At 34.6% G+C, this 12,552-nt stretch overlaps 1 protein-coding gene across 13 annotated transcripts in view; it reads left to right on the forward strand.

Moving 5' to 3' along the window:
• Positions 1–12,552, forward strand: part of Ikzf2 (IKAROS family zinc finger 2 (Helios)) — a 154,145-nt gene that overhangs the window by 86,846 nt on the left and 54,747 nt on the right. For 11 of the 13 annotated variants that reach the window (XM_013520770.1, XM_013520762.1, XM_013520763.1 and 8 more), the window contains one exon: positions 12,081–12,347. In XM_013520770.1, the coding sequence (XP_013376224.1) occupies positions 12,081–12,347 (267 nt within the window). The remainder of the gene's footprint in view (positions 1–12,080; positions 12,348–12,552) is intronic. The other 2 variants (XM_013520764.1, XM_013520765.1) reach the window with 1 other exon arrangement.

A 12,552-nucleotide genomic window follows, 5' to 3' on the forward strand; every position in this document is an offset into this window, starting at 1 on the left:
TCACTCAGTGGATGGTTTTATTTGCTGTGCTTATTAGTTTGATGTAATTCCTCTTATTTTTTCCTGTGCTTCTTTTCCTTTTAGGTCTTGCCCCAGAAAAGGTCATTTCAGTTCCCTAAAGCATTTATCATGTTTTCTGTTAGTAATTTCAGAGTGTTAAGTCTTACATTTGAGTGTGTAGTCCATTTTGAGTTAATTTTTCGACTGATGATTCATTATTCTGCCTGTGGATATCCAGTTTTCCCAGCACCACTTATTGAAGGCTGTTCATTCTCTACTGTGCATTCTTTCCAACTGTGTTGAAACTCGGCTGGCTGTAGATGCGTGGGTTTACCTCTCGGGCTTTCTGTTCTGCTTCATTGGTCTCTGTGTCTGTTTTTATGCCAGTACCTTCTATATTAATTACTGCAGCTTTGTAGTATATTTTGAAATCAGGTAACGTAGTCTTCTTTCTTCTTTTTACTGAAGATTGCTGTGGCAACTTAGGGTTGTTTTTTTTTTTTTTTTTAACTTTTTCCATGGAAATTAATATTTGCACAGATTGTTAATACTAGCACTCTGGGAGACTGAGGCAGAAAGATGACAAGTTTAAGCCCCACCTGGGCTATTCAGTGGCTTAGTGAGACCTTGTCTCAAAATAAAAATGGAAAAAGTGCTGGGACCGTACCTCAATGTCCCTTCCCCGAAAAAGGATTGCTTTTTCTAGTTCTATGAAGAGTATCAGTGCTATTTTGATAGGGTTTGCATGGAAACTGTAGATCACTTTGAATAGTGTGGAAATTTTAAAAATACTCATCCTTCCAATCCTTGAACATAAGATTTTTTCCACTTTTTGTGTACTCAATTTCTTTTATGATTTTTATTGTACAGATCTTTTACTGCTGGTAAAATTCATTCCTAGGCATTTTATTTTTATGTTTGTAGCTATCATAAATGTAATCAATTTCTTGATTGCAGTTGCAGATTATTGGTTATTGGCAGATAGTAACATTGCTAATTTTTGTACTTTGATATTATATCCTGCACCTTTGCAGAATTCATTTATTAGTTCTAATAACTTTTAGTATGAAGTTCTTAGAGTTTTCTATTTATAAGAGCATGTCATTGAAAACTGTAACCACTGGAGTTCTTCTTTTCCACTTTGGTTTTTTTGTTTGTTTGTTTGTTTGTTTTGTTTTTTGTTTTCTTTAGGTATCGGGAATTGAACTCATGACCTTGCGCTTGCCAGGCAGGCGCTGTGCCGCTGAGCTAAGTCCCCAACCCCTTCTTTTCCACTTTGAATGACCTGTTTCTTTCATCTGTTTGCTCTGATTAGGATACATTTTGAATAAAGGTATAATTTTTTGAATAATCTTTTGAATAAAAGAAGTTAAAGGGGCATCATTGTCTCAATCCAGACATTAGAGAGAAAGCTTCCGCTTTCCCCCCATTTAGTATTAGCTGTTGTATTATCATATAAAGCCTTCATTATATTACCAAACTATGAGTACTACCTTAAATGCCATATTGTTTTAAAACATTTTTATCTGCCTCCTTTCCTCTACCTATAATACCCCTAGAGTTAGGTTTGGTTGATGTTACACATATATGAAATGGTTTCATACAAATCAATTGATGAGAAGCAAAATAGTGCTAAGCATGTTATATGTATAATTATATTTAACCCTTAGAACTTGCTATCTTCATTTTAGAGATGAGAAGATTGTGACTTAGTTTTCCTAAGGCCATGTGACTAATAAGTACAAAACCCTGGCCTTAAACTGAGGGTACTGGATGTAGATCCCATGCTTTTAACCCCAGGACTATATTGCTTCCTCTCACTGACTGCATGATTTCCCAGTATTAATATTTCTATATAGGGCATGTTATCCTCTATGATAACAATAGGAAGTAGGGTATAGCAAGTGACTTAAGATTCACATGAGTTTAAACACAAGTATTCAAATCCATTTTCCATATCTAGTATCTCCTATGGTGCTTTATAATTATTTCCTATCTTTTAATGTATATGTTTTATATGCCTCTATGAAGTGTTTATTCATTAGGGGTAGAAATCTAGGTATGAACATTGAAAAAAATGCTGTTAAATTCTGGAAAATAAATTTTTGGCATCGTTCTGTTAATATTTGCATGGCAGTTATAGAGATTAATTTTCTTATTCACCATGAGCTTTCTCTTTGGCACTACTTGATATGCTTTATTGGTTATACATTTCTAATTGACCAGTGCTGCATCTCAGGACCAAAGGTGGATTCTGTTTATTTAATACATATGGCTTGCCAAGCCTTCATGGAAGAATACTAGGGAAGAACCGCTGTTCTCTGTACGTGTGACCCAAGGCTACTTGAACCCAGGGCATGGGGAACTGTTGGGTTTCCTGGCCACTTCACTGAGAATCTGTAGAGCTGTGCAGTGTGTGGCTTGACTTTGGCACTTCCTCCGTTGGAGCTGCCCAGGGATAGAAACCTTGCTTCATTCTTTGTTGCTTTCTCTGCGTGTGCGGCACTGCCTTCTGCCTTGGTGTAAGCATCTTTGATGACCTCCAACAATTCTGTGTTATAGTTCTTTTCTGGATTTTTTAGTAGTGATTTTACTTCCAGCAGAAGTTAGCTTACAAATTTTACATTTTCCTAATTAAAGAGATAATTTCACAATGTAATTTGCTTCACAAGCCTCCCACAGTTATGTTAAGCAGATGGTTGCCAACCAGTTCAAAGTTGATTGCTCTTATATGAGATAAAATCCATGCTCAGAAAATTTGGCAGTGTACTCTGGTCTTCTTCCACAATGGACTCGCAGACAAGTTTTTCTTTACCCAAACTCCCTATACCTGCATTAAACATGAAGTTTAAAAAATAGATGGTACACGTTGGTGATAAGTTATCATTCTTTAATGTATTGATGACCCTGTTATTTTTTATTAATAACTATTAGCAAGTTAAGAATAGCAGGAATTTGGTTATCAGTTCCTGGGTCCAGTCAACTGAGCCTGAATAGCTGTGTGACTTGGACATACTGTTTTACCCATTTTGATTTTTAGTTTCCTCATCTGTAAACGGAAGATAAAAGTACATATTTCAGAGTGGCTGTCATGATTGAATCACTCAATAAGTATTGTACCTAAAATGTTTCCTGTCATGCAGTAGTCCTTTAACACATTGAGTGTTTTGTCTATAAAATGTAACTGTATTGTTATATTTGTCACTAGTAGTTAATTTTTGCAAAATCTCAGTAACTTAACAGAGAAATAAATATGTAAATCATCAGCAACAGTTCAACAAGCATCTAGCCGGTACCCACTCTGTGAAGATCAGGATGGTTTTATAACTGAATAAAGACCTTACTTTAAAGGAAGTGTAGAGGCAAGGCAAACACTCTATTGAGGATTTGTAAAGCTCTGTAATTCTATAGAAGGTGATGTGAGGCCCATAGGAAAAGAACTTTGGCATTCGAAAATATTTATGGAAAAAGGTACCAGATAAGTGAACCCTGAGTAATGAGTAGTGTGCTTATTTTGATAGAAATATGGGAAGAATTTCAGAAAATCTAGATCTAGTAGGATCTAGAACAAAACAACAGAGGTGTTTAGAATGTATTCTAGGAAAAGTGAGGAAAACAGTTAGTCTCAAAAAGATACGGGGAATTGAAGGACTAATGTATGGCTGAAGGATATGATTAGACAATATTGTGGTCTCTAGATTGCACACCAGTACCTTTACGTTTAGCTTTTAGGCATTGGGTGGTCACTGACAATGTTTAGAATACTATTTATGAGTCTACCTTAAAAAGATTAATCTCACAACTAAATATACAATGCATTGGGGTCATAAAATGTGGCAAAAAAAAAAAAAAAAAAAGAAAAAGAGACGCGTTAGAAGGCTATTGAAATTGTTCTAGGTGAAAGTTCATGGGCACTTTAATGTAATTCTGTTGCCCAAGATGCAGACACAGAGTTGGATATGCAAGACATGGCTGGTATTGAATCTTTAGGATTTGACCAATGAAATCATTCATTTAAAGGCTGGATAAAGGGACAGGCTATTGTTTGCCTGTGGCATTTCTATTTAAACAAAGCTGATTTTCTCCACATTATACAGTTCTCATGAACTCATCTGCTATAAAGTAGAAGCTTCATCCCTGGGCTACGGTGATGCCTCTGTGCAGGGTCACCAGACCCTGCTGTATAGGGTGGAGCATTACTAGAGATCGTTAGGGAATTAGGTGTTTTACCCTCTTCTGTTTTTACTTTTTTCTCCAAGGAAAGATGGAGAACACTTTGTATTGATTTTGTTAGTGAAGGGATGTTTAAATGTAAAACGAAATGGTGTGTGAGCTGTCACAGGCGGAGTTTTTTTCTACACCAATAATTGACATAAAAATATCAATCTTGGCCACAACAGATTTCCTGAAATATACCCTCCATAACCTGTTGGTTTAGAGATTAAAATTGGTGATATTGATCTATCTCAAATTGTTGTTTGTACTGTCCACTGATAAGACACAGGAGACAGAAATGAATGGAAAAATTGGAGAAGGGAGGGAAGAATATTGACTATTGATAGATTCTGCAGCACCTGTGTTCTACTTGGACCTTCTCTTGCCTTAAGAGGAACACAAGTTTAAAAATTAGAGATGGGTCTTTTAAAATGAAACACACATCCAATTTTGATAGAAAGTATTAATTCAGTAACTCAGTTCATGGACACAAAGTATATTTATTTTATTGGAGCACTCCGGGCTTGAATTCCTAATATCCACTTCAAATGATAGACATAGTTTTATAGTAACTGACAACCATTTATCCATTACTGTTTTTTCTAAATATAACACTAACGTCTATTACTTAATTGGAGACCCGGTCTCATGGAAAGATTTACTAACTGTATCTTTTGGAAAGTCGCGTTTCCCTGTGTTTAATCTGGGCTGCTTTGCCTACCATTCAGTCATTCCAAGTACCAAATAAAACAATATGTATTTTGTGAATCATGAAACCTGTAGTTATTTTTTTCTTATTATCATCATAACTATTATTGAAAGGATCCTAAATCCGTAGTCTACAAGGGATCATCCTTTCTAGCCTGCTATTATAGGACATCTGTGTTACTGACCCCCATGGTTTGGATGATGCTGGTGCCTGAGTCAAGATAAACAATTCCCAGGGTCTCAGAACTCGTCAAGTGGAAGGGAGAGGTAGAGACCTTGGCTTCCTGCCTTCAAGGTGCAATGTAACTTTTACTGCTATTTTTGGACTAATAGCCCTATTTCACAATCAATACTGTCTTGGTCTGGAGTTACTCCAGTGTGTGTGAGAAACACATAATCAAGCTATCTTGGAGAGAGAAGAGAAAAAATGGAGAGAAACCATGAGACAATGTGATGTCCAGGTTTAGAGTGTTACCCACAAACAGTTCAGTGGGCGGGTCAGTGATACAAGTGTCTGGACTTGCCTACTGCTTCATAAAACAAATGTCTAGAGGATCTTTTGAGGGAGCTGTTTTGCAAGACTTACCTATTTATTTATCTACAATTAAAAGGAGCAAAGGTTTAATATTGTGTGAAGTTTTTTTGAGGAATGTTTAAAAAGAGATTGTATGTACCTTAAAATAATTTTGGTTGTGATGTTTTTATTTTGGTTTTACAAAATTGCTAGTAGATTCTTAGTAAATAATTGTACTGCATTTCAGAATTATAAAGGCAGTTTGTTCTCTAACACAATATTTAAACAGTTCCTGGGCTAGTAAGGCAGACTTAATCATGTTTGGTGTTGCTAGAGTTTAAATGAGAGACTTATATTAGTGCACAAGCAACTTCAACAGATTATTGGATAGAAGTATTGATTCAATTAGTGTGTATAACACCATTTCAAGTGTCTGGCATAGGCTGAGAAAAATTGATGCTTATAAGTTAAAAAATCCCTTAAGTGTCCATTTGGATTCGCACACAACAGAAACCAAGCATACAAAGTCCACTTACACATCACTCCTGAAAGACCCCCCCCTAATTTTTAGTAAAGCTGACATTTCAGTCTTTTTTATTCAGTTCTGTGAAGCAAGTATTTTACTAACTCCTTTAGTATTTACTCCATTAAAATTAAACATTAAAAATATAATTGAGAAACTAAATAGAAGTAAATAGCTAATTAGACAAAAATAATCTAGAAAATTTGTTTTATACCCTACATGATCAATATCATATACTTTTAACTAGAGAAATCATAAATCACTTGGCATTATTTTCCCAGCTAGAAAACTTGACTATTCTATTTATGGGTTAGTAGAATCAGGTAATATTGATTAAGTTTAAAAACTTAAGAATAAATAAGTTTTAAGTTTTAGAAAGTTTAAATACTCAAAAATATTTTAATAATTATATTTTCAGTTGTGGTTGCTATGGTATTTTTAGAACATGACAATTGAAAATTAGTAGGATTATTTTTGAGAACTGAATTCTAATGTTGAGGAATTTATTCTTTTTGTAATTTGAAATTAACTGAATAAATTTAACCATATATATGAAAATCTTTTTATCAAAAATTTAAATATTTCATATTATTTGAAGAAATCTCCTGCCAGACATTATAAAATCAAAGACTGTCTTACAAAGATGGATAAATGGATAAACAGGTGAAATTAATTAAAAAAAAATAGTAGCAGGCCCTTTCTGAGGAACGGCCTCTTTAACCTTTAAGTCCTGTTAAGTTCAATAAATTAATTATGTAGCCAAACTATCATTTGTATTGGTACGCATGAACGCTTTCAAGGCCTATTTCTGCCTGCATACCATTCTGTTAATAGGAGTTCCTTATTTTTAAAGTTAAAAATATTGTTTTGCTTTTAGTCTTAAACCTTCAGTAAAAATTTCAGGCAAAGTATTAGGCAAGCAGCAAGTAGTTAATAAGTATTCGCTGGATCTATGACTTGTTTATTTGGTTGGTTTGTTTTGTTCTGGGGATGGAACCCAGGTCTTGTGCGTGCTAGGTAAGCAAGCACGCCCCTACACAACTCCAGCCCTGGCACTGTCGTTCTCAAAAAGAATTCCTTTGCTTCTGCCTTTGTGGTTGAGGAGGATGAGTTCTGTGCATATGAGATTCATGTACAATGAGTATCTGGAACAGTAGTGTGAATTTTTCATATATGTCTCTTCTTGTCATTGGTGTGACTATTTGTGAATGAAGATGATATATAGATTTTTATAGAACCTGTAAATTTAAATTCTCATGTCCATGAATAGTATTTTGAAAGCATAAGGAGTAGGGGAGGGAATCTTGAGTTCACAAGCATATTTGCTTCATGCTATTTTTTGCCAAAATACATGTGGAATTTTTTATCCTGATATATATTCGAAGAGTTTTCTATATAAACTCAGTTGTGAAAGTCTATTCTGTAAACTGTTACACCTTTTTCTATGTGTTTACAAGTCACAGTCCACAAAATAATGGCTAAAAGTAGTTAAGAATTTTAAATAGAAACACCACTGCAATGAAAGAAACATTGTTGCCCTCAATAGTTGATCACCTATGCTCACAGTAACATTTTCTTAATTAATGCCTTAAACTTTTACTTCTTTGTGTTAAAATATACACATCATTTCCTTTTCATCAAAAGATAGGTATATTTAAGACTTCTATTTTATTCACCAAAAATATTTGTATAGTATAACTACTAGTATCTACGATAGAAGGTAGTAAACAAATTGAAAATTAACTGAAATCTTAGTTACAGCCCCTTTTCATTGCTAATGCTTTGTCCTGACAAAATACTATTTTGGTTAAGTCACTGTTGTTCGTTAATATATATTTACGAATATGCTCGATGTTACATCCTTGAGTTACTAGTAGAGAAACAGTCTTGACTTGATCTTATCTGAACAGCCAAGAAGTGATAGAGAAATAATCTTGAAAATTTATTCTTGATGTTGAGATTTGTCACAAGGTTTCACTTCCAACTGGATAATGACATTATCCCACCTATAAGAATGTCTTCCTATAACAAACTGTAAAAATTCAATTATGAGATTAAAAATCTAATTTTAAAGATTTGAAAACAAAAGTGGTATATAATATTTAAATAATTATAGAACCATTATATGTTATAGCTACAAATAGTTGTAATACAACTCTTCGATATTTAAATTTTGATTTGACAATGTTTTGGGTTTTTTTTTTTTTTTTCCTTCCCGTACCAGGAATCGAACTCACATCCTTGTGCTTGCCAGGCAGGCGCTGTGCTGCTGAGCTAAGTCCCCAGCCCCTTGATTTGACAAGTTCATAAAAAAAACATTTACATGTATACTTAACATGTACAGAACACTTAATTTAAATAATTAAAGAGTTAAAAGTAGGTGGTTTGCGTTAATTAAAAAAGTGAAATAGTAAATCTAAATTATAGAACTTCCTTTGATTAGAAAATTTTCTGTGCAATAATTAAGATTCAAAGACATTTATCCAATGAATTAATTAAATTTATTGATTTCCATCCTACAGTTGCAACACAGTTTTAGTGAGATGTGTTAGAAATTAATTGCTATAGAATTTTGTTTGTACATGAGCTACCACTTTTTGCAAAATTTAATATGCCATGCATACTAAAATGTATTGTACTTTATTGATTTACTTTATCAGGAGAGCAGTAAGATATATATTCGTATATGATGAACATTCCTTATCATACTGCTAGAGAAAACTTCATTATAGTTATTTCTTTTGTGCTTTAGTTCTAGCAAAAGTGTCCTTTTTTTTTTTTTTTTTTTTTCTATTTCCATCCCGCATACTCCTCTAGGGATGGAAGATCCTAACGATGTTTGTAATATGTTATAAATTTTTAAATGACATTTGTTTATGTCTGATGTTATGTGTTAGATGCCCCTATTACAGTACTCTCACCAGGGAAAAGTTTAATGTTTTAATTTCAAGTAATAGTCTTCATAATTCTGTGCAGTTCTGACAGTTGAAAGGCCTGTAGTTTTAGCACATACTCCTTAACAAGGCATGGTGATGCATGCCTGTAATTCCAGTATTCAAGAGGTTGAGGCAGATGGGTCACCATGAATTTGAGGCTAGCCTGTACAGTGAAGTAAGATTCTGTCTCAAAAAGCAGACAAATAGAAATGTAAGCAGACTTCATGTTCATTAAATGTAGCTTATCAAACATTGGCTAATTCATAACAAGAATTATGACATTGCTGTGAAGCTTCTAGTCTTTAGTATTTCACTTGATATAAATGTATGAGATAGTTTGGCTATAGTTTGGTATAAAGCTATGCTGTATAAAGTAGTATTTTCACCTTTTCGTCTTAATTTTTCTTTTGAATAACAATTACAGATGAAATATGGACTGCATAGAGTAATCAGTAGCATTTTTGCATTGATTAGAAGCTTTCCTTACCAGAAAAAGATCTTAAAGAAACAATTTCTAGGAGCTGAGAAAAATGCACTGAAGAGTGAGCCATAATTCAACATGTGGAAGTAGAAAATATGCCATAAAATATCCTTGAGTAAAAAAGATAAACCAAACTATATGTGAAAGGTCATTAACACCAGGCAGATTCCTTAGGACAGGTTGAATATGCCTTCTCTGAGATGCTTGGAACCAGTTGTTTTCTTGATTTTAAACTTTGCAGACTTGGAAGTACTTGCACATACATTAGGACATGTTTTGGGGCTGGAACCTAAGTCTAAACATGAAATTCACTTTTACTTTATATACAGTGTATGCACATGTCCAGAAGTTAACTTTCTATATGGTATTTTTAGTTTGTACGTACATCCTGTCATGTGATGACGTACATCCTGTCATGTGATGTCAGTTGTGGAATTTTCTACTTGCAGCATCAAGTCAGTGCACAAAATATTTTGGATTTTGTAGCATTTCAGATGTTGGATTTTCAATTTAAGGGATGTATGCTAAACAGTAAAGTGCCTTTAAATTTAGTGAGTAAAGATTGATACCATAGTACAAAAATAGACATTGATAAACAATTTCATAAAAAATACATGTAAGCATATGAAACATGGCCAGATTCATTCATAATCTTTAAGTGCACATTAAAACGTACTGTCAGATGCCAGTTTTCACACTGACAGTTCTATACAGTATTATTGGGGAATGTGTATAATAACAATAAACAAAAAATAAATATTTAATGATAGTCTGCATGAATAAATTATATTTAAAATGGATTCAGACAAACTTCTGAGTATGAAGATTATGACTGTATTTTCTTTGAGACCAAGACTGAGGGATTTTGAGCTCTTAGTAGAAAAGGTCTTAATTTACATTTGTTTTTTTCTTTAAACATATAAGACAAGTTTAAAATGATGCAATTCATAATACATTTAGTAAAACAAGTCAATAAATAGTGCCTGAACATTTCCTGTATATCACCAAACCCCTGAGAATGCTGGGCATATAAAGTTGCAAGGGATACTGTCCCTACTCATTTCAAAAACCAGTTAAGTCATAATGATTTCTAAATAAACTCCACATAGTAAAAATTCTATTTGAGATAGGTCCAGCAAGGACTTACATTGCTTTGTAGGTTGTACTTTACATATTATAATCATCTTGTCCAAAAAAATCTTATGAAGTATAGCACTGAGTCCAGAGATAAATGAACACATTCATTGTATGTATTCGTTTAGCACTAACATCAACCCTAGGAAGTGGGTGCGATTGTCATCCCCATTTTATAGTTTATATGGAGAATGTAAGTTCTTGGGATGTTTAAGGATTGACTTACTAGTTCAGCTTAAACTATTTAATACTACGTATTCATCTCTGTTTTTCAAACGAAAGACCTAAGATTCAGAAGTTAGATAATTACTTCAAGACTGTATGGCTGGTGCTCTTGTACCACACTGCCTCAATAGAAACCCTCTGAGGAGAAGAAAAGAGAAAGAGCAATTTTGCTAGCACTCCTCATCCTGACAAGAACCAACTATGAGGGGCTGGGGAGATAGGTCAGTGGCACGACACCTGCCTGGCAAGCGCAACGTCCTGAGTTTGATTCCTGGTACCAAGAAAAAAACAAACAAACAAACAAAAAAACCAATCACACAATGTGTGCTTTCTCCAAGAAAATAATTGCAGTAGAAAGAATGTTCTTTTTATGAAAATATTTCCTTATTCATGTAGAACCAAATAATTTTGCTTATTGACTCTGATACAAGAAATTTTCAAGATCACTGGATAAAATCCAGTATTAATTTAAGGCTTGCTTCTGCTTTGTGAAAAGACTCTGTCAGCGACCCAGACTGAGAGCTGTGCTAAGAGAATTCCAGCTTTTCTGTGGGATGATCCAAAAACAGCAAAGAGAAGGCATTAAATTTCTTCACATTCGCAAGTGTGTACATGCACGTAATGCTGTTCTGTCATTAGCTACCTTTTGGTGTGCATAGAGCAGAGTTGGAATACTTTGATTGGCGGGCTAATGTACTCAGTGGAGAATTTTTTTTCATACAGAAAAAAGGCAGAGTCATTTAAGAGCATGTAAGGCCTTTGCACTTTGCCTCATATTTGTACAGCTCTTAACTATTTATGTTTAGTCTGATTTTAGGACATTTACCTTAACATTATGCTTTCATGTGTGAAAGACATTTGCTGGATTAAGTTGTTTCCCTTGCTCTGTTCAGAAGCAGGTTTACACAAGTACTCTGATCTGAAACAGAGAGTGTGAAGGAAATATAATGATCTTTAAGAGAAGGCACGGCTCAGTGGGTGAAGCAATATTTAAACTTGTGTCTTCATAAATAGATCTCACTCTTAGTAGCCTTAATGACAAACTCAGAAGTGAATACTGGAATTACTTAATGATCTGGTTAAGAAGTAAACAAGTGAGTTAAAGAAATGAAGCAGAAATAAAGGGTCAGTCTGTGTATGGAGCACATTCCTGAGCTGTCTTTATTTTCAGGCCAAAGCATCACTGAAATATCCTTGAGCACAGTCAGTGTCAACAGAGTCTTTGGTGATGGGCAGTGTTCTACTTAATGTCATTTGCATCCTTTCATAGAAGGGCAGTGGGTGGAACAGAAGTAGGTGAGACCACATATCATGTACTTAATATTTCTTCTTTTTTAATTACAGCAAATTCAGTAAAGCTAGAAATGCAAAGTGATGAAGAGTGTGACAGGAAACCCCTGAGCCGTGAAGATGAGATCAGGGGCCATGATGAGGGTAGCAGCCTAGAAGAGCCCCTAATTGAGAGCAGCGAGGTGGCCGACAACAGGAAAGTCCAGGAGCTTCAAGGCGAGGGAGGAATCCGGCTTCCGAATGGTAAACTGAAATGTGACGTCTGTGGCATGGTTTGCATTGGGCCCAATGTGCTTATGGTACATAAAAGGAGTCACACTGGTAAGCAGCTGCAAGCATAACTGATGACTGCCTGTGACATCTGATGTTGATATTACCTGACATCTATTCTCTTTCCTTTTTATTCAGGGGTGACAGTGGTGAAACTACCTTTTCAGAATTCTGCTAGTATTGGATTGCTGGAAAGCAGAGAGTAGCCTGGGTCTTGACTTCCAGCCTTCAGATCTGAATAGCATATCAGAAAAGA

This window comes from Chinchilla lanigera, unplaced genomic scaffold, assembly GCF_000276665.1.
Source record: "Chinchilla lanigera isolate Chin_1 unplaced genomic scaffold, ChiLan1.0 scaffold00056, whole genome shotgun sequence".
NCBI lineage: Eukaryota > Metazoa > Chordata > Mammalia > Rodentia > Chinchillidae > Chinchilla > Chinchilla lanigera.